The following is a 27,614-nucleotide window of genomic DNA, read 5'->3' on the forward strand; positions in this document are numbered from 1 at the left end:
TGAACCAGTGTAATGTTCAGAACCTGGTAGTGGAGGGTATATGTGACTGTTGAGCAGGGAGTAGCAGTTTTCATTGACGTTTTTCTGCAAAACTTTAACAAATTCCAGAATCCCATGGTTAAAAATACCCCAAACAATGGGGACTGGAAATCCTCCACTGCAAGGGAATAGAGGCTCTTTTCACAGCTCTCTGCATATGAACTAGACTCCCAAAGGAAGTGCATAGCATGGCAGTACCTGACTTAAGGTATGTCTACACTACCCGCTGGATCGGCGGGTAGTGATCGATCCCCGAACGCGCTCCCCATCGACTCTGGAACTTCACCAGGGCGAGAGGCGGAAGTGGAGTCGACGGGGGAGTGGCGGCCATCGATCCTGCGCCGCAAGGACGCGAAGTAAGTCGACGTAAGATACGTCGACTTCAGCTACGCTATTCTCGTAGGATTAATACATGCAACATCCTGCAAGCATTCCATAAATTCTAAACACATTCTCATAACTCTAATACCTATTTTAACTCTACTAACACACAGGGAAGCCAGACTGGTTTCCAGCTATGCATTTATTAGTCTTCAGTGAGGCCTGGGGTCTTGGCATGAGCCTGCATTTGGTCTGCCAATGTCGCAGTGCTCTGTTGGAGACTGGTAAGCAATAGGTCATGATCGAAAGCCAACTGAATTCATGGGCTTTGGCTCAGGCCCATAATGTTACCTGGGTGATGTGTACATTGGTTTCACTAGTTTGATGTTAGTTAACCTTTTGTTTTGCATCAAGGGGTGGGGGAAGACAAGGCCCTGCCCCCACCCTTTCCCTCCCTTCCCACCCCCCCCAGCTTCCTGAGATTCACCATGACTCTCAACCAGCCAGTAAAACAGAAGGTTTATTTAGACAACAGGAACACAGTCCAAAACAGGTCTTGCCAGTACAGACAACAGGACCCCCTTTAGTTAGGTCCATCTGGGGGCCCCAGGGAGGCCCCAGCCCCATTGGGAAACCCAAGCCCCATCGGAGTGCCCCTCTCCATTTTCCAGTCAGCTCCAAACTGAAACTCCCTCCAGCCATCTCACTCAGCCTCCCCCCCGGCTCCTCCCCCAGCCTTTGTGTCCTTTGTCCAGTTTCCGGGGCGGAGGCGTTACCTGGCTTCCAACCCCCCTCTTGGGTTCTCATGTTACACGCTCAGGTATCCTCCCTTCCCCAATGCAGACCGTCCCAGCAAAACTCCTCTGCAACCTTCCCAGGTCAACACTCCCCACTCAGCATTCAAAGAACACATCAAGAACATTCCCACTTTGTTTTTTAAAAACTTTTTTTAAAAAGAGTGTGATTATTTTTTTCAGACACTTGCCAGTCACTTGATGGTGCTCTTTGTCCATCTCTTACAGGGATCTCATGTGACTCGTTGGCCTGGCTTTTATGTTCTGCAGTGGAAAATGCACAGCTCTTTGCCCTGCTCTGGCACCAGCCTCCATCGAGTAGATGATGTCCTGGCCTCTTTGCAAGTTTCCAGTCACAAATGTAAACTCATGTACTACTTTGAGGTGCTTGCATCCAAGGATTTCAGGTAGGAGCCCTGCTGGGGGCTAGGTTAATGTGTGACTTGCAATAGAGGAGCAGTCTAGAAAAGCAGACTGTGACTCTGGAATTCCAGATATAGCTAACCTTTAAAATGTCTGTGGCGCACCACATGGAAAATGGATTCAAGTAGATTGGTCGTCTTCTTTAGAGAGATTTCCCTTTGTTAGCACCAGATGGAGCCTTGACACGTCCTTGATCTTGGTGGGAAGTGAAGTTTTCTCTTTGTAAGGGCCATGACTTGACTATACATCCTCTGGAGGAATTACTCACTGCATGTATTGCCTGACCCCAAATGTCTTTAATAGTCACTGTGGCTTCTTGAAGGGGCGTGGAGCACTGTTACTTGGGAGACCAGTGCTTAGGGGTAACTTCATAGCATGTTCTTTCCAGACCATTGGGCAAAGTAACCAAGTGCTATGTCTGGGGTTCAAAGAGGATATTGATCACATGACAACAGACTTGTCTGCTGAATAAGTCTGACACAGAGGAAACCTGCAGAGTATTTGTACACCCTAATGGTTTAATGGGTAAAAAAACCACATTTCTATGGTGCCTCCTAGCAGAAAAGTTCTCAGTGTTTTACAGTAAACTAACCCTCAGAGCAGGATACTGAAAGAAAAAGGGGGGGGGGGGCTGGTGGGTTTTTTTTGTTTGCTTGTTTGTTTGTTTTTAAAGTTGAAAGCACCAATATGACATGACTTGCTGAGTCAGTGGCAGAGAATACCAAAGAACCCAGAATTCTTAATTCTAACCATTCAAACGTACTTCCCAGTGCTGTGGTTGAGTGGAAAAACGTGGTAGTGGAAAGTGGCTATAACTGTAATAAATAGAACCTCAGACTACCACAGTGTCGGGAAGTCTGGGTACCAATGCCAGATGTATTCAGTGAGGGAGAAACTGTGATCTGATGCTGGCAGCCCACAGCAAACAGACCCTTCTCAATTCAGCTTGTGGCAGCTCTTTTGATAGCATCCAGTGTGCCATTAATTGCTCGCTTAACTGTTTCTCTGCCCACACGCTGTATATACAGCCCCAGAGAGCTTACTATGCCCTACCCCCATGATAACTATTATAGATGAGTCATCACCTCTGTAGAAAGTACAAGGGTGCTAATATCCCTGGCTGTGACCATTACCTCTTTGTGGCACCTAGGTACCTTGAATGTCTCTACATTTGGAGAGACCACAAGGATAGAGTGAAAAATCCCACTTTGCACATCACTGGAAATAAAGTAATGAAATCTCGGATGCACTCTAGTATCAATAAGTAGCTGTATGTGTAACAAACATATCTGTTTTCTTTCATCCCAGGGGGTCCATGTCAAGCCTGGAATCCTGCAACAGTGGCTTTTCCCAGCTCAGTGCAGCCACGACATCTTCCAACCAATCCCAGAGCAGCTCCCTCATTTCTAGATAGCGTGGCGTAGGCTTCTATTGACCTCTGAAATGTTACATCTGTGCTTGGAGGCCTCCCTCCAGGGCAGCTCTGGGGACCAACCCAAAGAGGCTGCAGTGTGCCTCAGCGTCAAGGCTTTGGGGGCAGTCATTCATAAGACCACGAGTAGCAGCAGTCTGGGGAACTCTTTGGAATCTATTTTCAGTCAGAGACGTGTGACTTTTCAATCTGCAAACTGGATTCCGTTGAAAGGCCTATGTACCAGTTGTGTTTTAACAGACCTGTGTTTTAGGGTGAATATCACTTTGCATGAATCTGTGTATTACTAAGGTCAAAGGGCTTTTTCCAATCAGTCCTATTTCTACATACGATAGAGGAGACTGATGTGGCCTTATCTGTAATGACCCGTAGAACTAGACTTATTCACATGTAGCAAAATTAGTCTAGTTTTTCTGGGCGCCTGCAATACCAATGACACTCAAGGTACAGTGGGTGTTTCAGCAGCAGGGACTTGAAGCAAATTGTAAATAAATACCAGAATACAGGCCAGTACCTGTACAGGCCAGGGTGGGGGGGAAAGTGGAGAAACTTCCAAGGTAACCCAAACCTGAAACCTCTCCCAATCCGATTGGATGTTGCTTGGCAATACTTTCAATTTTTTGTTAAAACAGTATTTCCTACAGTGCGTAGGCAGAAAGCCTACCTCCAGCAAGCAAGTCCTTTCTTAAAGACACCCACTTGTCTTTATTTCCTCCTCAGGTTTATGAGCAATAAATGAGTGTTTCTCTGACCCATCCCATCAGACATGGTGGGAATCGAATCACATTATAAAGGGCTAAGAAAAGCAATATGTTCTTTCCTTAAAGGCACAAAGTTTTATGGCAGCATTATAGGAGCTGCTCCTTTAAAAACGGGCTAACTTGTAGAGGAGAGAACTCTCTCTCTCTTTTTCTAAAGTACGCGTGCATGTGTATTTAAACACTTAATGAAACATATTTATTCAAATTGTATCATAGCTTATTTTAAATTATTGTTTATTTATAATTTCAGTGATAACTATTTATTGAACCTGATCACCTTTTTTAACCAGCTGCACTTTTTTGTTTTAAAAGGGAACGGCGGATCTTGAATCCCACAGACCTTTAGATTTCATTTCTAGTCTCTGTGGCAGCTGGGCATCTTACCGTTCAGGGCTGTAGCACTCAGGGCAGCATGTCATCTCTTCTCCCAAAGCTCATGGGCGTGGCCCCAGTGACTTCAAGATTACTCGTGTGAGTAAGGGTTTGCAAGAGCAGGGACCGAGCTTGTGGATGGTATTGGCAGGGAGGGAGCATTAAGAGCTGTTGAAGATATGTTCTTGTACAATCTCTGCTGATTACATCAGTGACGGACGTATTGCAAAAGGAGTAAGAACCCATTTAAAATAATTTACATGGCAGAAAAGAAGTAACCTGTATTCTTTCCTCAAGTACTAGGAAGTTAGAAAAACAGGTGGCCAATACCGAGCTGCTTCTGGGCAGTATTTGTAACTAACAGACATGCAAGAGGTATTCCTCAATAAGCAGTTTATCTTCTCTGCCCCAACCATCCCTAACTGTTTTCACTACCTTCATTTGCTTGTTTCTAGGCACAGGGCACTGCCAGAATGGGGAGGAGGTGGGGGGACTAATTGATAACTGGAGCAATGTACATAAGAAAGTTAGTGTATAAATATGTAGGCTGGATTTTCAAAAGCTCCAGTGACAGTGCGACCAGCTACACAGTAAAACCTACTAAATAAGAACGAACATCAGGGACTCTTCCAAGCATTTGTCAGTGCTTCATTATCTCCATCAAGTGAACGAGGGTTTTGCCTTTCTCAGGTAGGGGCTGCCATTTTAATGATACCTCTCAACCAAGTCCCAGTTTAATGCAAAGAGGGAATGGAAAATGGGCTTCACCATGAGAGAGCCCTGGAAATCAAAGTTGGCGAGAGCGAGTGTATTTGTACCCACATACACAAAGTTGCTTTAACCACAGTTGACTCGCTTTCTAAAAACCATTACGCAATTTACTGTATAACTTTTAAACTGTTTTGATTTCCAGCACTTTCCAACAGCAAAGCCCAAGTCCTATTCTGGGCCATATTTCCAGATGGCTGCTTGTTTCTTGGTTTGACAGTTAAGTTTTTTCACATTTACTCTGTCCCTGTGCGAATAGTTCTCCTTTATTCAGTAAAAAGTACTGAAGGTGGAATTCTCAGCTTAGAATTTATTACGCACCTGCACATTCTGAACTGAGATGGGGGAACAAGAGCCTTAAGTGGAAGGGGTATAGGCCAGGGGATGGCTCACTCCTGCTGTCTTTCTAGGGCTTCTTACAAGGGCCAGTGGTGTTTCCCATGATCCTGGAACGTCAATCTCCCGTGCACTGAGTACCATGTATGAGGTTACACTGTAATTCCAGACGTGGGACAAAGTAAAACTCCTCTGAAACTTGACTTTCTTTTTTTCTAGGCTACATTAGCTCATAAGGCATAAAGCTCACTTCTTCAGAGCATGCTCCAGTGACTGGAGCGCAAGGTGATTGGTGTCCTGGGTTCTATTCACAGCTCCCCATTGATTCCTTGTGATCCAGAGCAAATTCTTTAGGCTAGAACAGTGACACTCAGACTGAGCTCCTGAGCTGCAAGTGGCTCTTTAACATGTCTCTGTGGCTCTTCGCAACACATGATATTAAAATACCATGTGATTTTAATTATGAACCAATCAGGATGCTTTTACTATGTTGTTAACCAATTGTAGTTGATAAAATAATAATACTTGGGTCAGTCATTTTGTGTGTGTGTGTGTGTATATAAATACATACACTAAAATTTCCCCTGCCAGACCGTTTAAAGATGAATATATAGCACTACAGTAAATGAAACAATGCGTTCCCACTCTGGCAGCTCTCTTGGGTAATGTTGATCATTAATTTGGCTCCTGAACCACTGAGGTCTGAGGATCACTGGGCTAGAACTTTCAAAAGTCCAATGATAGACCCATGTAAGTTTTAGAAGTGCTGAGCACCTGTTGAAGTCAATGGAGCTGTGGCTGTGCCACACTTCTGGAAAATCAGGCCCAGCTGTCTAATTGGGCACCCAGAATGAAATCACTTCTGTAAATTTGGGCTTTAATCTCTTTTTGTTTGTTACTCCATCTGTAAAATGCACACAATACCTACCTCACAGGCTCATTGCAAGGTTGACATTTGTAAAGGCTTTGGAGATCTTGAGAGGAAAGGCAAAGTGTTACATGACCATCTCTATAGCTTAAAAATCACATGGCCATATTTACACCTTGACTCGTGTGGGTCTGCAAATATACCCCAACTTGCTGTGTACCCGATTGTGTATAAAACGTGATTTGCATTGAACTCTGGATGCCAGACTACATTTCTATTGTCATGCAGGGGCAAAAGCCAGAATGTTCCAGTTGAGTTCAGGGCTTGTGGCTAAATATTTAAATGGGGTTTGTTTTAAAGGGGCTTTTTTTTATTGTCCTGCATGGACCACAAACTTAGTTTTGCAGAAGGGCTGAGAGGGACTTGAGTCCAAGTGGCCTTGATCTGACTGAAGCAGCATTGCTAGATTTTCTTCCCAGCAGCCCATGTACGGAGAGAACCAAAAGGAGTGTTCTGGAGCACAAAAATCATACGAATAAAGCACTATTGTATTTTTTCTCTGTTAGGGATAGACTGTAAATTCCCTTTGATATGGATCCTTTCTCTATATTGTTTTCCTACTGTGGAAAATGTGTCGAAACAATCTTCTATTGGGTGATTTAGCTAGTGAAATGCTGAGCTATGGTGATGATTCAGTGTTAGAGGATTGGGATACTATTTCACACATTGTTTGAATAGTCTTTGTTTTGCATTTACAATCCCAGGGCTGGACTTCAGTGGCACATTGCTGCTTAAAAGGTGGCAGTTGTGCTCACCTTGCCTACAGTCTTGCAAACAAGACAGACTCTGATGCCCTACTCCAAAGGTCATTTTAACTGGTCAATTTAAAAACTGGTTGGTGGGAAAAGGGCCAGAATCTGCAGGTCCTACCTACTGAACTCGGGTGCTAAGCTGTCACGTGTTTAACGTATCTGTTAAGGCCAGTTGTATCAGCAAAGCCAGTGACCTTCTTTTGAAATGCAGTTCACTTCCTCACCCTCCTCATGCTAATGGTCATGTAATTATACTGTAAGACCCTTCTTTACAGGTTAAGGCTGAAAGACTATTTGAAGGGCATTTGTCAGCACCTTCTGCCTGGTGTTGGTTTTCTATGCTCCCAGCACAGACTTGAGAAAATTCTTCTAACTAGCCATAAAGGATGTTCACTGTCAGCATTGACCATGAATCAGTTTTAATGGCACTGTAACACTTCCATGCTATCTGTGTATAAAGACTAAATGAGCATTAATTATTTTTTTTTTAGGTAAATGTACTATTTTCCCCACTCAACCTGCTCCTGTCTTAACTTTTATACAAGGGTCTTGATTCTTGTCAGCAAAAAAAACCAAACCCTTGTTCTGAGAATTCAGAGCATGCTACTGGAATACACAGGGTGCTTTGTGACATGTTACTGAGCAACAAATGTGAAGCTATAGATGCTGTACTTATGGCAGTTGGAAGTTGAAGTTACCAGCTGTAATTTTCTGCTGTCCATATTTCTGTAACTTAAAAATAAAATGAATAAACCAATAAATTTTTTTTTTGAGATTACTAAATATTGCAGTTGTGGTATCTGTCAGGTAATCTAAGGCATTTATATATAGTGTATCTATTGCTGCAGTTATCTAAATGCGCCAAGGAGTAAAGAGACATCTTACCTCATTTCACAAACCTGTCTCATGGGCTGTGCTGGCAGTTCAGTTAAAACTAATTTTTCTTTTCTGTAGTGGCAGAGGATGATGCAAGATCCCACAGCAGCACTTCTAGCTCTACAAAGATTCTCAGTGGGTAAAATGGGAAGGAGCCCAGTTGAAAACCTGGCTGTGACAGACCATTTCCCCTCAGTGTGAGATAGAATACTGGTTTATTAAGAGTTCAAACAGTCACTTACTAATTGAGTTTATTCAAGTGGTAAGTAACCAATAGCAAATCAATTCTTAAATGTACAGATAGAGCTGAGTCTTCAAATATGGCACAAAAACTCCATAAGCTCTGCTTATGTGGAGAGTCACAGTAAAAATAATCTAAATGCATATTCAAGGTGCTTTAAGCCCACCTTGGAGCAGCCAGTGGCACATTGGAGGCTAATTACTTGCCTCAATGAACATGTTTCTAAAAAACCCTTTTAGTCTACAAAGACTCATTGGCCGAGAAAAATCATCAACCTCCACCTGATAGGTTTACCAGCTTTGACAACTTTAAAATCTACTGAACCTCAGTCCTCTCTATTAAGCAACTTTCTGCACTCAGAGGGCAAATGCAATTTTTACAGCAGTGACTGGAGCCTTCAGCACCTACCATGTTGGAACATGGTTGGGAATAAAGAAGTTAGATGCTGCCCCTGGCACAATTAGCATATGATTTAACTCAAGCGTTCCACCTCGATGTAGCCTGCGTGTGCTGTTGCCTTGAGGCTTTTCCTTCGAGGTGAATTACTCTTCGCTGCCCCACGGACAGCACAGGACCAGGTCCAGAGAGTGAGCCCCAGCTAAACTGACCTTTTCTAAAGAGGGGAGCAGAATCACTTAAAATCCCCAGAGCAGAGTGTCAGCTCTGGCCACAGTGCAACAACCTGCCCCCTTTACAGTGAAGAGGGGGAGTTGCATGCCCTGAAGGAGTGAGACTTTTGGGGACTGACACAAAAGGCTTTTCACGTGACACTGTTTATGACCCTATAAAAAATGTAATACATCCCTCACTGTGGCAGCCAACCAGCCATCCAGAACAACCAGCTTGTGGCAGACAAGTTCTACCCTTAGTGAAAGAAATGCCTTCCAGCCCAAATTGCAAGAAACACAGCTTCAGTGAAACAAGCCAGATGTGACCATGTTCTAGCCACACCGCTCAACTATGGAACGTGCCATGGTGGGAGAACTGGCTCAAAGCGAGGAAAAGCTGTGGGCTAGTGCATGTTGCACTTCCACTGACCTTTCTTAAGTTTTCTTCTCATTGTCATTAATCAATCAGGCTCAGTTTGCTGGGCAGGGAATTCCTTATCCACATGCAACTAATGCAGTGAATACTTGACCAACCCTCACAGTTATTACAGGCCCCTGTTCTCCATGGTAGAGCAGCAGTTGCGGCTGTTGCACAGGGCTTCCCATGTCCCCTCTCTCTCCTGAGCACCAGGCCCATGAAGGGAACTGAGAGATTTCTGACTGAGGCGTGGCAAGAAGGGAAGCAGCTGCTGGGTTGAGCCCATAGTCACATGTTTTGTGAATACTACCTTGTGTCCCTTCTTGCTGCCGTTCTGTGCAAGTTACTAGCTTCTCATTCCAGGACGAAGCAGCCCTGAGTAGGTCCTCGGTGCTGAAAGCCAGTACCACAGCTGGGGAGACTATCTCAAGTCTTTTCTCACCTGTAAAGTTAAATGAGTGTTTCAGTCTCTGTCTGGCTTTGATCTTGAGTGGCTTCTGCCTGGTACTGCTCCAAAGAGGCAGAAGGGCATGTATGACTGGCTTCTCCATTCATCTCCTTCAGTGGATGGTACATGTAGTCACCACGTTCACAGCGCTCCGCTGCCCGGCTCCTGAGAACTAGCGTCAGGTTTCCTACCACACTGATCAAAAGCAGCAGCCCCAAGACTGAGGTGAAGCAGATCCAGGTTCTCCTGTGAGAAAGGAATGAATAACCCACTCTCAGAAATGCAGCACTACATGTTTTAGTACATCTGTAACTATGCAGCAGATTTCAGGTATGTGGCTCCTGGCTGGCTGCACCACTGCTGCAGCCTAAGGTCTTGCTTCTCACAGTGGCTTAAGTGGGTGCGTTTAACCCCTCAGAGTGGTTGCTTCTGTGCTGTTTGGCCTCTTCCTTTAACACTGACTTTTGGTCTCTCTCTTCCACCAATAGCTCTGACTGTGGCAGACAAAGGCTGGGCTTAGTGAAAAGCGTGTTCCTCCATGTGAAATGATTGGGGCACAGAAGAAAGATGAATGAATGGCTGCTGGTCCCTACTGTTTCTAGCAAGTATAGGAGTGCTCCATTTGTTTCATAACTAAGGCTATGAGCTGGTCCCAGAGATCAGGAAGGTCATGGATTCTGTGATTTTAGGTGACCTCCAGGACTTCTACCTCTAAGGGGGTGGGGGCTCAGGCAGCCAGCCCTGTGCTGCTGTGATTTATTGTGTACTTCCTGTGGCTTTTACTAAAAATATTTGTGACAAAATCTTATCCATAACAAAAGCAGAACAGCTGGTACTTGAAGCGGTTCTCTCATTTCACTAAGAGAAACCAGAATGTAGGGTTAGTTGTGGCTCCCTACAGTAAAAGTAAGTGAATGGCTTTAAATGTGGAGGCCCATCATTAGCAGTGCAGCTGGTCTAGTCTCTCCTCATCAGTAATACAAACACCAGACGCTGATGCTGCACCTGGATGGCCTGCAATTCTAGAATCAAAATTAACGTGCCCAGAAGCTGGAAATCAAGTGCAACACAGGGCAAAAACCAGGCTAAGGGCGTTTTAATCCACGGTTTACAGTGGCTGGTTGGTTCCTTTGGATGCTGTGTGCATGGAGCTCTACTTCCCTATACAAGTTTCAGAGTAGCAGCCGTGTTAGTCTGTATCCGCAAAAAGAACAGGAGTACTTGTGGCACCTTAAAGACTAAAATTTGTTAGTCTTTAAGGTGCCACAAGTACTCCTGTTCTTTTTCCCTATACAAGTTACTTGCAGCTCAGAGCTAGTAGGGCTGGAGGACTTGCAATGCAATATTGCACTAAATGCTGCAGCATATTGCAACAGCATACGTGAGAGACCTTTCTCCCGCAATCCCCTATGGTGCAAACCCTGCTGCAGGTAGGCCAGAGGGGAACAAAGCTCTTGTCTTACAATTACAGAGGCCATTAACAATCTACCCCCAAGAGCTTAGCCAAAGTGAGGATGGATCATGATTCATCTCCCTCCCCAAAGCCAGGGGCCTCCCTGAGTATTATTTACAGGCTGGCTGGTGCCTGAACAGTATGTGAGAGGAGGGAGGCTAGGGCACACCCTGGCCCTCCCATGACAGCTGTTGAGCATTGGTTGCCCTGACCGTCCCCTCTAGTCTTGTGCCAGAGCAGCAGGGCCATAGCTCTTGCTTGTAGCCCCACAACTTGAGGCTGGCTTTCAAAGCCTAGAGGCAGCTCCCACCTGAGAATTTGGTGCTCAACCAGAAGCCTGATGAGCGGAGTACAGAGCTTCCAGGGCAAGCACATGGACTATATACAATGAAGCAGGAGCTTTTCAGACTCCAAGGCCATCCTCCCCACAAAAGGCCAACTGGCGGGGGGGCAGATGCTGCTCTATCATTTGTTCATATATAACCAAACACTGCACACTTACTCCGTGAGAAGGGGTTTCTCGTCACTCCCTGCCTGAACCATGTGGAAAGCCAGACAGTGGCCAGCTGGAAGACAAGATGGCAACAGGTGAAGGAAACAGGCACGGGTGGGGTGGAACTGCCTCACACCGAACAAGCCCAACCAAAGCGCAGGGAAAGCATTAGCTAGCCAAGGTGGTGGCAGCTTGTCTCATAGCTCTGCGGAGCTAATGACAAGTGAGACAAGCTTCGGTCTCTATGGTCACATCAGTGTCACATGGCAAAGCTGCTGCGCTGTGTAGCCAAAGAGAACCAAGCAAAGAGGCAGCACGGGACATACCTCTGGATAACTTGTCCTGCAGGCTGTCCTCATAGGTGATATTACAGCTGCCCGTCTCCTGGTCACAAGGACAGCCATGCTCGCAGTCACAGAGCTGCTGGCAGTTTGGCCCATACCAGCCTATGGGGCACTCTGAGGAATTAAGGTTGATTGATTACAAAGAAAGCAGGGTCTACTCCCTGCAGGCTGGGATTTCCACATCAGCACAAGGCACGTTACCTCAGCCATGCATGTCCCACTAAAGCTGTTGCATGTACAGTAATTGTTCAGAAACGTTTAAACACGCTTTATTTCCCCAGGGTATTTTCTCGAACTTGTCTAGTCTCCCTCCCCATAGCATCTGAGCACCTAGGGAATGATTTAGAGGCCACGATTTAGTTTGGAAGGACAAGCGTTTTATGAGAACAAGGTGACAACAATTAAAAGAGCACAGTGTAATCTGTGCAACTCCCTGCAGCAGGATCTTGAGGCAGAAAGTAAGATTCACACCAGCATTAGATGTTTTAATAAGAGCAGGTGCGGTTACACAAGCTAAGAAATAAGAGCTAGAGGCAAATCAACCATTAAAGGGAGAGTGCAAAGGTCAGACTTTCAACACTCATCGACTCACACTAGGTACATGTGTGGCGCGACACCCAGAATTAAGAGGTCATGGTCAGCTGCCTTTGGCTGTCAGATTTACACCTTTCTGGCTGAAACGTGGTCCATTTGTTAGGCCAGCTGTGAATTAGGTGAGCGTTCACCTGGTTTTGAAGGCACACAGGGAAAGAGCCAGTTGCTTCCAGTTACAAAAGAAAGTGTCACATTTTTAAACAGCATTTTGTAGGTAAAAGGCAGCCCCCTAGCACAGCTGTAAGCCTGACCTTTCTGCATTAACATAACCCAAATGGAAAGTCTATACCTGGGCTTGACTGAGCCCTGTGGGGCAAAGCTCATGTCTTCCTTAGTCTGAACACAGGGTTGCTCCATACAGGACATTTAAACTCTTCGTACGCACAAAGCACTACTGGGAAGAGATGTCACCTTGCTGACAGATGGCTCCTTGGTAACCAGCCGGGCAGGTGCAGGATCCGTGCACAGGGTCACACGCTCCACCGTTCAGACAGAGGCATTTCTGGGTGCAGCCATCCCCATAGGAGCCGCTAGCACACGCTGCAGGCAAGCACAAACTCATCAGGGTTCTCTTACTGGCCATGCCGAGAGCAGCTGGAATTCTCCGTATCAACACACCGGCACCCCTTCCCCACCACTCTCCCCATTCACTGAGCGTTCATTACACAGGGATGGGACACCACAGCACCTCCTGCAAGCCAATCGGCTGCTAAGCAACCGGCAAAGTGAATTAAAACCAGAGTGGAGCGAACCTGCCTCAGCTGGGAGCAGGGCATGCCAGGAGAAGGAAGAGATCCATTTGCTCGCATTAAGGGTCAAAGGGGGGATGACTCTGCTCTTTATGCCTCTGATTAAGTGCCCAGAGAAGGGAGTGCCACCAGAGCAGGGGAAGAGGTTGGACAGGACTCCTACCTTTCTGTAAAAGCAGCAAAGAGTCCTGTGGCACCTTATAGACTAACAGACATATTGGAGCATGAGCTTTCGTGGGTGAATACATGCATCCGACGAAGTGGGTATTCACCCACGAAAGCTCATGCTCCAATACGTCTGTTAGTCTACCCCTCTGATACTTGATACCTTGCTGTAGCTGTTTCCCTCCTCCCCTTTAATGGGCAACCGATCCTAGTGAGAAATCCCAAGCTGGTGCTGGACAAGCCTCCTCAACCCCTGTGCTCACCAAGGGCTGGCTCTGTCAGAGGATAACAGCTGAGAACCTCTGGACATGGGAGGGGCCTTCAGGAAAGCTGAGGAGCCCTGCAGCTCATGGACTATCCCCAGGCCTGGGCAGGGGCAAAGACTTCCCAAGGGCTCTCCAAGGCACTTGAGTTAACTGGTGCCTGCTGAAGTCACAGATCTCAGCTCCCATTGATGATTTGAGCACCTGTGGCTCCAATGCCCGTGCCAGGTGTGTTGCTCACTGTGAGGCCACAGAGATGCTGCTAGCTGGGTGATTATGCTGGGTTGGGCTGTTTAATAAAAGGCATTTTAAAAACAACCCCCCCTCCTCCCCGCACTTCTGATCATGTGTCCATCCCAGACCCATCAGCTGTCAGCTCTCACACACCTTCCCTTCCCCATTGCTGGAGAGCCAGGAGGGTGGGGACATCATTATTAAGGAGGTGAAACCTGAGAGGGGAAGTAATTTATTCACACTACTGAAACTTATTTAACTACAACACTTGAGGAGACCTTATCCTGGTTTAGAGGCTGAATCCACACTTCCCACCCTGCAGTTAAGGCAGGAAGCTCACAATCTGCAGTTCTCAGACCCAGCTGACCAAGAACCACAGCTTGGAAATCCTGGCTGTGTCTAGCAGGGGAAAAAATGCAGCAAACCCATCACAGGCCACTATGTACCCTAAAGGTGCAACAGAAAAAGGACAACACACCCTGTCGTCTCCCTTTTGCGGCTCGCCCTTCCAGAACAGTATAGGTGTTAGACAGGGTCAATAGAATCACATTTCCCCACTGCTGCAGGCGTCAGGCAGACAGTGCCCTATAACGATGCAGTCCCCTCCATAGTCATAAAGAAGAAGATTACAATACAAATTGGAGTTACCTTCGCTGCAGTTGCTGCCTATCCAGCCAGCATCACAGAGGCACCCAGCTGCACAAGAAGGAAACACAAATCAGGCACTGCAGCCGAGACCAGCAGAGAGACTATGGGCTGCTTGAGACACCAATGCCCCCACTTAGAACATGCACCCGGAAATCAAGACAAGGGTTAACAAACACTCCCCTCCAGAGAGTCAGGGAGTGGACCAGCTGGGCTCATTTGTAGCTGCTGCTATAAAAGGCTTGGCTTTCAGCAGAGCCTGGAGTAAGAGGAGCTCTCTTCTCTTCTCTAGGGAAGAAGACTTCAGTTCTCAGCAGAGCACAGGTGCTTGATACTGGAGGCATTTTCTGTATGCAGAGCACGAGTGACTGGGGCGGGCTGGAGCAAGCCATGTTCTTGAGAGGGCTGCACTCAGTCAAAAGGTACCTTTTCTGTGGGGGTTTCTGACGGTTGTGCTGGGAGCTTGTGGGATGAATCACTCAGGATCATTAGAATGAAAGTCACTGGTGACCCTTAAGTAGAAAGGCTCCAGTGTGGTATTTCAGCAAGGCAGGAATGGTCCAGGGAGTGACTGCCCTGCTGTTTCATCATGTAACAAGCTCTGCAGTTCCTGCAGGGATACAAGGATGTGGAGGGGCCCTGGGAGGGGACATGTTCACAAGAGGCTCTCTCTTCAGTGGTCCAGAACCTCTCTCGGACTGCTAGGAGCTCAGCCTTGTTACTGTGTGGTGCTAGGCGGGCAGAGTTCCCCTACTCCGACAAGGTGGCAGATATGACCTATGAATGTTAGCACCACTTCCTGGCCAATCTCTACAGACCCAACACCCACAACAGCTGCACTTCCCTCCCCACCCACTGCCCCCCTAGCTGGTAATGATGACATACTAGCGTGTAACACTAGTAACACACCCACCTCCCGTTGCAATGGGCTCGCTTTGTAAATAGGGGTGGCTTACACTCAGTGCAGATGCCATGCAGGCTGCAGTTGGAAGGCCCGCAGTCCAGGACGGTGCAATCTGGTCCTCTCCAGAAGTCCCCAGTGCACTGGCACTCTCCCAGCACGCAGCGCCCGTGCCCGCTGCAGTCTGGAGGCTCGCAAGCAGGCTCGTGGATACACATGACTGTTGAGACGCTCCGAGGGCAACGCCACATGGCGTCGGACTTGCTGAGGACAAAAGGCAGTTCCCATGAGCAAAGGCTGGGGTGTGAAAGCTTCCCTGTTCCTATAGCCCTATGGCATGAGTGGAGGAGGGGTGAGCTGTGCAGATACTGGCAAAAACTGAAAGCCAGGATCACTAAGTCCTCCAACAGGGACACACGCCCAGGACTCTGCTGGTTCTTGGATCAGCTGGCACATTAGTAAGGTGCATGGAGCTGTCGATCAGCTGCCAGCCATTTCATATTTGATCCCCATTTCAGTCACAGCCCCATTTGATAGCTCTGCTAGCAGCCTGATGATGGTGACGGTTGTGTAATACCAGAGCACTTGGGAAAATTAGGTAATCACTCCAAATCCCATTAGTCACTCACTCAAAGAAAAACCGTCACACACTTTTCCTGGGCAAACGCCTAATGCTTCAAATGCTGATTATTCCCTCTTAGGTACAAGGTGAGGAGTACAGACCTCGAATATGCTAATTTAAAACAATAATTATCATAGTTACACAGCACACTTCTGCCTGAAAAAGCCCAAGGCATTTCCCAAACAGCCACCCATCCTCAAAATACAGCCACCTCTGGGGTGGATGACAGCTGCTAGGTAGCCAGCTGGCACATAGCACATTGTGCAAAAGGGGATGGAGAACTTTACTCTAGGCCCACCACCTACTCTTCCAAGGACTAATGGGACCTTTTATAGCCTGGCAGAGCAGATAAGGTCTCTGAAAAATATTGCCTCTTGCTTGCTACTCAACTCTTGTGCCTCGGAAAGAGAGGAAGGGGGTGGAACCTGCTGGGATTCATAACTCTTACTAGTCTAGCTATCTCATGACTGATGTCTGGACTGGTACTTTGCACCAAGACATCAAGTTATTTCTGTGACGTTCCAGGCAGGTCAGAGAGCAATACAGTCCCCTCATCCTTCCATACACACAGACCAGCATGAAGGACCAGATTTGTTCCCGGAAGAAGCAGGTGCATTTCACAGGAAAGTCAGTGGGAGTCCAACCCACTCTCGCCAGGTCTGAGTTTAGCCCTGTGACTCTGGAGTGGTTCCCACAGAGATCTTGTCTATGTAGAGGAGAGCTCCTCAGGCAACGAACTGGGAAGCTGAGGTGTCCCCATGGTTTTCACCATCCAGCGCCTACCAGTGATCCGATGGGTAACTCGCAAGGGTTCCATTTAAAACCAGAGTGGCTGACCCTCCACCATCCAGATTGATAGCATTCACGACACCCTGCTGCTTTAGGAAGTTGGCCATTTCCCAGAGATTGAGGCTGCAAAACAAAAACCAGTTTTTGCAGTTTAGCACCAAGGGATGCAGGAGCCATCTCTGGGGCAAAGTATAGCAGCCTCACGGATAATCTGGAGGGACTCTGAATTCTTGAATTGGGTTTACTCAGCACCACTTCCTGAAGCTTCTCATCGGGTCTAAAATCTGTTTAGATTTTGGACAGTATTCTTACAGATGAAGCAGACATTTCTGCTGGGGCCAGTGGCTATAACTGATATTTAGGCTTGGCAGAATTTGATTTTTTTAATATAATTTGGATGGATAATATCTACGTTTATTCTTAAGCATTTAAAATTTTTTTTTTGGTCTATTTTCACAGTTGTGGAAAACTATGGGGGAGAAGGGTCAGGCAACAATGATTTAATGACAGCAGATGTTAGGCTTCAAAAAGTGAAAGCTTTATAACCATTGACACAAACTGTCAACATCACATGTCAAAATATACAGAGTAAAGATCCCTAAATCCAACTCTAACGTCTCAAGCAATACTTCCCTACTTTGCCTATCTGGAAACTTTGATGGTCAATAGAAATATTTTTGTCAGGTTGTGTCTATGGTGGAATCGATGATTACTGACATTTACCAAAAAAATTGAATCCTGCCAAGCCTACTCACAGCTGTGGCCCTGAAAACACAGGAGTGAAATGGCTACCCTTGGATTTTTGCACTACGGTAGCTATGACAGTGGAAAACCCCAGCCTGGGAGCACTCCACCAATGGAAAGAGTTCAAAACTGAGCTCAGACCCCTGGTGCGTGTCAATTGTACACCCTGAGGTGATGCTAGCAGTTCTCACTTGATGCAGCTCTACTGGTGGAGACGAGCGCTCAGACAGAAGAACCAGCTTCCATGCTGCCTATCAGAAGAACCTGAAAAGGGACAGAGTCCACATAAATCATGCCTCTGTCTGAAAGATGTTATCCCTCCTAGTGGTAAATCTGAGAGGACTATCCCTGAAAGAGCTGAGAGTTCCCCCCTTCAGTTCTACTTCATGAATGTGACAGCACCATGGGGAGAGTCAAATTCATTGTTTCCTCCTGTCTAGTTGGCCATTTCCCCTGCTGCTTGGATGGGTCCCTCACAGGGAAAAGACATAGTTGATTATTGGAAAAGGTTACTGTAAACTCTCAAACACCAGCAGGGAAAGCTGGCAGCAGGGCCTGAAATTCAGGGTCCAGGGCCAGGAGGCACCTCTGTGATCATCTAGTCTAGTGGTTCTCAAACTTATTTGATCGCACCCCCCCTTCGTGTCTGTAGTCATATACGTGTCCACCACACAAGTACGTCTACCAATATATGCGGTGCTTCCCTTGAATCAGTTTTGGCTTCTTTGTTTTTCACTTGAGTTGTTTGTTTTTTTCCAAATGCGCAAACACTCCAGTGTATAAAGAGCAAAAGCAAAACTGTGATTGTGGTCCATGCTTACAATTAAATGTGCACACCGGGTCGTAGCAAACGGATGGCAATGACTTTGTATAATGCTATGCAAGCTTAACAGAAATCCGTCAAAATCCACAGCGCCATCTGAGGACCTGATATGGCTGGAGGAATCAGCTTTGCTAGTTATTCATTGCTGTGGGTAAAGTGCTTGCAGTAAGTGTCTACCTCCAGCCCCCCAAAGCTTCTCATGTCTTACCCCCCAGAATACATTCCATGCCCCCCAGTTTGAGAACCTCTCATCTGTGTATCACAGGCCAGAGAACTTCCCAACAATAATTCCTAGAACAACATCCAATCTTGATTTAAAAACAGTCAGTGATGGAGAATCCACCACAACCTGGTAAATTGTTCCAATGGTTAATTACTCTCTCAGTTAAAAAATTATACCTTTATATCCAGTCTCAATTTGTCTAGCTTCAGCTTCCAGCTATTGGATTGTGTTCTACCTTTCTGAGCTAGACTGAAGAGCCCATTACTAAATATTTGTTCCCTGTGTAGATACTTACAGATTGTGATCAAGTCATCCCTTAACCTTCTCTTTGTTAAACTCAATAGATCAAGCTCTTTGTGTCTGTCACTATAAGGCAGGTTGTCTAATCTTTTAATCATTCTCATGGCTCTTCTCTGAACCCTCTCTAATTTGTCAACATCCTTCTTGAACTGTGGGCACCAGAACTGGGTGCAGTATTCCAGCAGCAGTTGCACCAGTGCCAAATACAGAGGTAAAATAACCTCTCTACTCCTACTCAAGAGTCCCTTGTTTATACATCGCAGGATTCCATTAGCTCTTTTGGCCACAGAGTCACACTGGGAGTTCATGTTCAGCTGATTATCCACCACGACCCCCAAATCTTTTTCAGATTAAGCACTTTAGTCTTAAACTGACTTCATTTCAAGTTGGCAGCATCCATTTATTGTTCCAAAATATAAAGGATGGGCCTAATTTAGCCCAGTGTAGTTCTCTTTAAGCCAGAGAGTTACACCGCGGTGATCGGCTCCAGTACATTTAAATTCTCTTGGGTTTTATTCAAGAGTGCAGGAGGGAGAAGGAAGTTATAGACTAGGACACGCATCATACATCTAGCTTCCAGGACAGAGTAAGCTTCCATTTTAAAAAGTTACACTTCTAACCCTTTTAACTGAGGTGTGGGGGAATCATGCAAATACAGCACTGTCTGGATAGCTCTGCAAACAAGTGACAACAACAGGTCCAACCTGTTCCCATTGAAATGAACAGTAAAACTATCATGAATGTCAATGACAGCAGTATCTCGCTCACCACTGCTGAGAAAGGAGAAAATTATCCTTATTCATCACAACGAAATCTACACTCTGAAGCCTAGTGATGGCAACGTCAGTGCCAACACGTAATTTCACTTGAGATCATTTTAGCAGAAAGATCCAGCATCAGTTCTTCTGTCTGCAGTAGTGGATTTAGAAGGGAGAGTGGGGTATCAGGAGCCCAACTGGTTAAACAGGGCCCTGCTAGCAGTAAAGGGGCCCTGCAGGGTTGTTCTCTCATTAACTCAGAGTGCCAGACTCTGCCTCTTTATCACCACAAACTTTTATATGGTGCCTAAAACTTACACCTGGCTTTACTGAACATGGGATCTGATGCTGTTCTCAGTACTGGCAGTGATGCCGGATCAATCCCTTTGATACTTTGCCTGCCCCATGAGTTTACTAAAGAACAAGTCCTCAGCCTTACCCCCTCACATCAGTCTGTCCATCCATATGAACCAAGATCAGTCGCCCGAGCCTGTCATGTCCCACTGCCGTCCTGGCAGATATCACATTGATGAACTTGTCAAAGGACCCTGCATGGGAAAAAGGATAATTCACAGGCAGGTGAAAGAGCTGACTTTACAGACTCCTCTAGCTGGAGAAGACTGAGCATTAGTTACTAACTTAACTCCAACCTTCCCCATCTAACCTCACACAGGAATTAGGGATGAGAATTTCCATAACCACTCTTGTTACAAGAGACTGACTGGCTTGGGGAGATTGGGAATGGAATATGGAGCCCTTCACCTCTAGGTCACGGGTTCAGCTGCAGCCCAGGTTGATGGTGACTGCTCTTGTGAAATGAGTTTCTGACTTCAATCTAGTTCTCCATGGAGAAGAATTCACACTAAAATAGGGCCTCTTGTGGCACCCCCAGGTCAAGGACTAACTGGATATTATTATTTCTAGCACCCAAAGCCTCTAATCAGGATCAGGGCCCAACGGATGTGGATCTGGAAGATACAGTCTCTACTCCAGAGTTCACAGTCCAGGCGGCTGCTCCCTGCTCTCTCAAACTTCCAGGGGAGAGCTCCGACTGTTGTATCCTGTTACAGCAGCTACTGAGGTGGGGGATAGGAAAAGACAGTGTCCAGATACTGGCTGAACATCAGCTTATGGGCGTGACCAGTTAAGCCTCCCACTCCCACATATTACTAGATTGGCATGGGCACTGGGGTGCTTTGCCTCACAACCCAGACAAAATAAGACTCTCCTTATCCGAGTGAGGCTTATTTTCAGCTCCCCCACCCGCAGCACTGGTGGCAATGATAGTGCAGCCGCGGCACCAGCAATCACTGGCACTTTAACCATTACGCTGTCTAGGCCTATTCTGAGCAGTTAGGTGGCTTGGTGTCTAAAATGGCAGCAGCTGGCCCACTGCTGTCACCAACTGTGCAGCTGTGCTGGTAGTAGCAACAGGGAGAAATGTTAATGATTCTGGTTCCATTATAATTAGCACATGCTATACCCATCATCCGATCCTCCCCAAGCAGTATGGGAAAGTTTAGCTCTGTCTACACTTGCAGATGCACAACTGTTTACAGATGCACCCATGGCCAACAGTGGGGGTGGCATGTACCAGTGCAGACAAAATTTATAGCTCTGAAACCAAGATGCCCATTTATAACCTCCTCATAAGGCAGCTCAGCAGCAGATTGGAGGCAGTAGCTTAGGATCTTTACCTGTGGTTTGAGTCTTGTCACACTCTGCTGTCTTACTCTCAGCGACATACACTTCTCCATCTCTCAGCAACCAGACTACGCCACTTACCAGCTGCACAAATGGGTTGACTTGATCCAAAACATCCTCCTCCGACAGGTACCTGGGAGAGCGACCAGAGAAGTGAGGTGGCTCATCAAGGTGCCCAAAAACCTTTAGTGATGCCAGACTATTGCCTTGTCTACATTAGGAAATCCATTTACTGCTGACAACAGGCAGCTCAACTAGTTCTGGAAAAAAATGTGACCATATGTGTAGCTCAAGCCATGTTCTGCACTGCTTCAGAAGAATGGACCGAACTTCGCTGGCAGCAAATCTATACAACATGCTGGGTAATACCCAGGTGACCACCAGCCCCTTGTGTATGCTAGAGCTCCTGCCATTGGTATTGCCGGGAGAGCTGAACCAGAGGAGCAGTGGTAGGGAGATTATGGCAAAACACCTTACTCTAGACAGAACCATCCCCGCAGGCAGAAACATGTCAATTTTCAAGCACAGGCAGAGCCTCGGGCCCTGTCTCCACTAGCAAGGTGTTAAACTTTGTACAACAATAGTGCCAGGTTTAAAAGAGCCTAAATAGGCTAAGTTTAACCTGGCAGTGAAAATGAGGTGAGAATCCACATTGGCCCGGGTCAGATGGGTTTTGCAAGGCATGGAATCAGTCCCAGGACTCCTAGGGTCTGTCCACACAGCCTTGCATTGCATTATGGGAAGGAGCCTTCATAAAAAAACAAAATCCCAAACCAACATTCTTGGAAGCAGACCAAATGCTGCAAAAGGCATTCCTGGCTACAACTTCCAGGCCAGCTAGTGGGCATGGCCATCCACATGAGTTCTTATTCACACAAACATTCATTGAAAAAACAAAGCACCATGAATACAAGCGTTTTTAAGAGGTGAGCGTATTTAGCATTGGAATGGCTCTCATGGCATTGTGAGAAAACCCTTCACAATTCATGTCAAATGCATCCCATCTGGCCCAGGGAATGCAGAAAGCATCTTAAGTTTATTTTGGAAGAATATTTTACTACCCTCTACTATCTGTGCTGGATATAATGCACCATGTACTTGAAAATCCACAACATTCAACATATTTCTGAAGAGGGAATGTCTAATTGGTATGTTTAATACCTGATATTTACAAACACTCATTCTCACCACTCTCCTGGAAGGTCGGCATTATCCCCTTTTGATTGGTGAGAAATTGAGGCACTGGCAAGCTGAGGGCCTGATTTCCTGAGGTACCAAGCACTCACAAGCATAGAGGAAATTAACAAACTATGGGTATTCAGCACCACTGAAATCCAGCACCTAAGGGACCTGCCCAAGGTCAGAAAGGGGAGGCTGAAGCAGAGCCAGGTGTAGAAATGATGAGTGACTGGCTCCAAGGCTAGTGATTCATAGATTCAGATTCCAAGGCCAGAAGGATCCACTGTGATCGTCTAGCCTGACCTATTCTATATTATAGGCCAGAGAACCCTTCCAAAATGATTTTTAGAGCAGATCTTTTGGGAAAATGTCCAACTAAACTACAAAGCCCTGTATTAAAAAGATAAATCTTACTCTTCAATAGACCATAGTGCACATGGCGTTCCAAGTTTAAATGAACCAGTGCAAGATTGGGAAAGCCTTCATAGTACCTAGGCATGCACCACTTTTTTTAATAGATGGGCTCTGGTTCTCTACAATTAATTGTATGTAAAAGTGATAGTCACACAACTTCTGTGTACAGAGTCCATTACAGACAGAGGAGAAATTGGTTCTGCAGGCGTATGCATGCCTAATCAGTTGCCTATGCAATGCATAGTACAGAAATTGCACATGGAAAAATGAAGGCTGTTTGGAACAGTCTGTAAATGTGATCCTTGATCTGCACGGTATTATTTCAGGGAAACAACTATTTCCACACAACTTTCTAACAATTTAAAATAGTAATTTAAAAAAAAATGAAGCTGCTAGGTGAATACATGAAGCCCTAGTATTGATCTTGATAAGCTGCATTCAGCCCTGGAAAAATATCCGGCCTTTCTACGAAGCTGCTCTGATAGATCACACTGCCAGTGCTTCCTTTCAATAAGGAGACGTAATGTCTGAGATCAGGCCAAAAGGGCCATTCTATAATGTACGGGATTAAAAATCCCCATTGTTATAGTAGGGAAAGGTCCAGAAGCCAATTCCTAGGGGGGGGGCACTTTCTGCCTTAATGTTTATTACTGAGCCTTTCGGGAGAAGAAAATGGCACAGAAAAGCACCCAGATCCTTACCCAAACACCATGGTGCCGTCCTTCCTGATGCCAAACTGTGCGTTCTGCATGCCTCTGGCATTTCTCACCAGCCTTCCGTCACTCACAATGTTCCCGAGGCATTCTCCGGTGACCATGTCAAAGTAGCCACCATTTTGGGCCACTAGGCACTTGCCACGTCTTGCAGTTTCTATCACAGTGGCCTGATGGCTTGAACTGCAACCCCCCAAGCCACCAGGCTCTAACACAGAGAAGGTTCTCAGGGGGTTGTTCACAAAAGTAAAGTGGCCATAAACTTCCCTTTGTGGCTCGCCCCCTGGTGGAAAATAAGACACGAATCCTTTTGTCGTAGTCACAGGAAGTTTGGTGCTAGTGTCGCTGGGCCAAGTTTCATGAGTTACATTGCCATGCACGACAGCTTGACAGTCTCTGACGTACCTGTGATGGTGACGAGGACCGTAGTAGGAAGGAGGATATGGCAATAATAAGTCGTCATTTAATGAACTCCTGAAATGAAGAGATGGGTGAGATTATGAAATCTAGTTCTCATTCAGTCAGCTGGTCTGTTTTCCATCTGTCTGTCTGTCTAAGCTACTTACAGGGCCCTCTGAGCACCTCACAGTCTTTTTAATGTGTTTAGCCCCACAACATCCCTGGATGGGAAGTGCTACTATCCTCATCTTACAGCTAGAACCGAGGCACAGAGCTACGTCTACAAAGGCTGTGGTAGCAAGCCTCTCAGCCCGTGTTGACAGACTTGGCCTTGCGGGGCTCGCGCTGGCGCTCTAAAAATAAGCATGTAGCCAGCAGCTTGAAGTTGCAGTTCAGACTCTGAAGCCTAAGGAGGGAGCGGGCTTCAAAGCCCGAGCTCCAGCCTGAGTCACAACTTCAAAGCGCTGTCTACGCGACTATTCTTAGAGCACCAAGGCAAACCCAAGTCTATTGACCTGAGCTGGGACACTCACTCCTGAAGCCTAGATAGACAAACCCAGAGACACTAAGGCCTTGTCTACACTTAAAACTTTTGCCGCTTTTAACTTTGCTGGCATAGTTAAAGCGGCAACCCTGTCCTCTCTCCACCCCCAATCCATGCAACTATGGTGGTATACTGGTACAGCTTATTCCAATTCGGCTAAGTGAACTAAGCTATACTACATCTACACTAGGGCTTTGCTGGCATAACTATGTTGGTTAGGGGTGTGATTATTTTTTCCTTTTAAATCAACATAGTTACGATAGTAAAACTTCTGAAGTATAGACCAGATTAAGTGCCTTGCCCAAGGTCACACAGAAAGTATATGGCACAGCAGTGAATGGAACCCATGTCTCAAATCCCTAAGCTCCTATCTGATAAGGAAACTAGCACCATTTTGCTGTCACTATTCCACTACCAGCAGTGGGAATGATGGCATAGGCAGGGGGCAGGCATTTTTTAACTATGCATCATATAAATGATCAGAGCAGGCCTAGATGTCACAGTGGCAAAAATATCTGTAGCCTGTCTATACTAGGGGTTCAAGTGCAGCTGTTGGTGCAACAATGAGAGTTTTCCTAAAGAGCTTAGATAAAGCATTGTTGACAAGATATAGCTCAGTGGTTTGAGCATTGGCCTGCTAAACCCAGGGTTGTGAGTTCAACCCTTGAGGGGGCCATTTAGGGAACTGGGGTAAAAATCTGGGGATTGGTCCTGCTTTGAGCAGGAGGTTGGACTAGATGATCTCCTGAGGTCCCTTCTAACCCTAATAGTCTATGATTCTATGAAGGCAAGGGGGGGAAGAATAGGTAATATGGGAGATGCCCAAGATAAAAGGATTTGCTGAACTCAGAAGGGGGCTGTGATGCAACCTTTTTTCTTTTTAAAAAAACAGTCTCTTGTGTTCCACATGCTTTGACAGATGGAAACCACTGAAACTGGATTCCAAATTCTTTACTCAAGGCTAGTAAATAGGTTGTTACTTTGTGTTGCCTTTAGCATGAGATAAAAGGGAATAATCTGTGTCACAAATGCACCTTATATTTTTCTGAGGTTACCACATATGAATATCAGTCAGTAACTATATTAAAAAAGACATTACAAGGAGAGTTGTACAGTGAAAATTAACTCTGAAATATTAGGTAACTGATACAAGGAAATCCTGTCTTGAATACCCAAGACAATTAGATCTGGTCTACACTACAGACCTTTATTGGCATAATCAGCAGTGTGTAAAATCTACACCTCTAAAGACTTAGTTATACTGCCCTATGCCTGCATAGGTAGCACTTATGTCATCAGGAGACCTTTTCCCGCCGACATAGCTACTGCCTCTCGGAGGTAGATTCACGACGCTGATGGGATTGCAGCTGCACTGATGCAGCATTTTAAGTGTAGACATGCCCTTAGAAAAAACATAATATAAAGGAATTATACGAGACATACAGAGCTCGCTGTTTCTTCAGACTCCCCAAACCCTGGTCTATGCTTATAAAATAGTTGTGCTAGCTGTAGGTGTTCAATTGTTGCACTAGTCCAGGTTTGTCACCAATGTATGAGAGGCATAATTTGGTTGAAATCATTTCTGAAAGGAGGCTAGGTAGTAATCAACTATTGGCATGACTACAAAAGCTAAAACACTCAAATGTTTCTTTCTTGGCATGTTCTCTCTTTCGTAGACAAACAAAAAAGTACAGTACTTAGCTTCTAGACCATAATAGTCATAGGCTCATTTCCAGGAATCTCTCTCTTCAATGGCTTTTTTGTCTCCCTTGCTTGCTTTGTTTAGGCTGTGGCTCCACAAGCGGGGAATGTTATATTTTTGCTCCTACACTAAAGTTAGGACAGGGGAAGTTTGGACAAGGGAAGATCTGCTAAAAGTTCATTTCCCCTCTAAGCGCATGTCACGTCGGAGACAGGACTTTCCACGAGTACTAAGTACAGCAAAGTTCGTTCCCTAGACCGCGTGAAAGGCGCAGGTCGGCCGAGACACCGCCCGCCGCTGGGCAGAACCCGCTGCACTATTTAGGGGGACAAACTAGCCACGGCGGGAGGGGGCGGGTGCAGAGAGAGCACGTGTCAGTTGGCCCCATGGGAGCACTACGGGGGAGGGGGGGAGATGATTTGGGGGAAGGGGGAACTTGGCTGAGTTTATTAGCGGGGAAAGGGGTGTCGGGGTGTGTGTGTGGAGAACTGGCCCGGGGTGACCAGCGGGCGGGGTGTGCCCCCTCCCCAGCCTGGACACCCGGGCTGGCCGGATCCGCCGCCCGGACAGGCGCCGCCAGCTGCCCAGCCGGGAGGCCAGAGACTCACCCCCCGTCGCTGCCGCCGTGCGCTGTGCGGAGCCAGCTGAGCAGCGCCAAGGAAGCGGCGACAAGAGCCACAGGCCGCTGCCGGCTCCCCCAGCTCCGGGCCGCGCACTCCGCCGCCAGCCTGGAGCCCGCCATATTGAGCGGGCCGGAGGATCACATGACAGTGGGTCACGTCATGTGATCAGAGAGAGCCGGGGGAACAAGCTGCGGGTTGTGCGCCACCTAGTGCCAGCCCGGCCGTATCGCGCCCGCAGAGGCCAGGCTGGCAGGAGTCTGCCAACAGACCCTAGAGCAGAGCGTCTCAGGCGATCCGATGTGGGGGACCAGCACGGGCGGCTCTAACCATTTCGCCGCCCCAAGCACGGCGGCACGCCGTGGGGGGTGGGGGGCGCTCTGCCGGTCCCCGGTCCTGCGGCTCCGGTGGACCTCCCACAGGCACACCTGCTGCGGATGCTCCACCGAAGCTGCGGGACCAGCGGACCCTCCGCAGGAACACCTGCGGGAGGTCCACCGGAGTCGCCTGCCGCCCTCCCGGCGACCGGCAGAGCGCCCCCCACGGCATGCCGCCCCAAGCACTCGCTTGGCGTGCTGGGGCCTGGAGCCGCCCCTGGGGACCAGCCATTTTTTTCCCAATGTGCCAGGACTGGTGCCATATTATTATCCTATTCGAAGCTCTTATGAGGAAACTAGCTGCGGACCAGCAGCCAATGGCGTGCCGGTCCGTGGATCACCACT

The 27,614-nt window shown here is 46.9% G+C and overlaps 2 protein-coding genes across 6 annotated transcripts in view; one reads left to right on the plus strand and one right to left on the minus strand.

Annotated features, from left to right (window-relative positions):
* SEC14L5 (SEC14 like lipid binding 5) overlaps positions 1-7,316 on the plus strand; it is a 59,829-nt gene extending 52,513 nt beyond the window's left edge. For 3 of the 4 annotated variants that reach the window (XM_044979935.1, XM_044979937.1, XM_044979936.1), the window contains 2 exons: positions 1,383-1,561; positions 2,886-7,316. In XM_044979935.1, the coding sequence (XP_044835870.1) occupies positions 1,383-1,561; positions 2,886-2,991 (285 nt within the window). In that variant the 3' untranslated portion in view covers positions 2,992-7,316. Of the gene's footprint in view, positions 1-1,382; positions 1,693-2,885 lie in introns of those variants that run through there. The other variant, XM_044979939.1, reaches the window with a different exon arrangement.
* NAGPA (N-acetylglucosamine-1-phosphodiester alpha-N-acetylglucosaminidase) lies at positions 1,625-27,016 on the minus strand. Of its 2 annotated transcripts, XR_006572462.1 has the most exons (12): positions 26,881-27,016; positions 23,616-24,101; positions 21,315-21,454; positions 20,057-20,165; positions 16,764-16,892; positions 15,414-15,622; positions 14,461-14,508; positions 12,813-12,941; positions 11,790-11,921; positions 11,473-11,536; positions 7,812-9,763; positions 1,625-1,995 (listed from the first exon to the last, which is right to left on the minus strand). XR_006572462.1 is itself a non-coding variant. In XM_044979940.1 (11 exons), the coding sequence occupies exons 1-11, from the start codon at positions 27,012-27,014 to the stop codon at positions 9,520-9,522; spliced, it is 1,824 nt and encodes a 607-aa protein (XP_044835875.1). In that variant the 5' UTR covers positions 27,015-27,016; the 3' UTR covers positions 7,621-9,519. The 2 variants fall into 2 exon arrangements, 1 of the variants encoding a protein (XP_044835875.1); XM_044979940.1 differs by lacking the exon at positions 1,625-1,995 and having other exon boundaries at positions 7,621-9,763.
* Between the last annotated feature and the right edge of the window lie 598 nt (positions 27,017-27,614).

Source organism: Mauremys mutica, chromosome 11 (genome assembly GCF_020497125.1).
Source record: "Mauremys mutica isolate MM-2020 ecotype Southern chromosome 11, ASM2049712v1, whole genome shotgun sequence".
In the NCBI taxonomy this organism is placed as follows: domain Eukaryota; kingdom Metazoa; phylum Chordata; order Testudines; family Geoemydidae; genus Mauremys; species Mauremys mutica.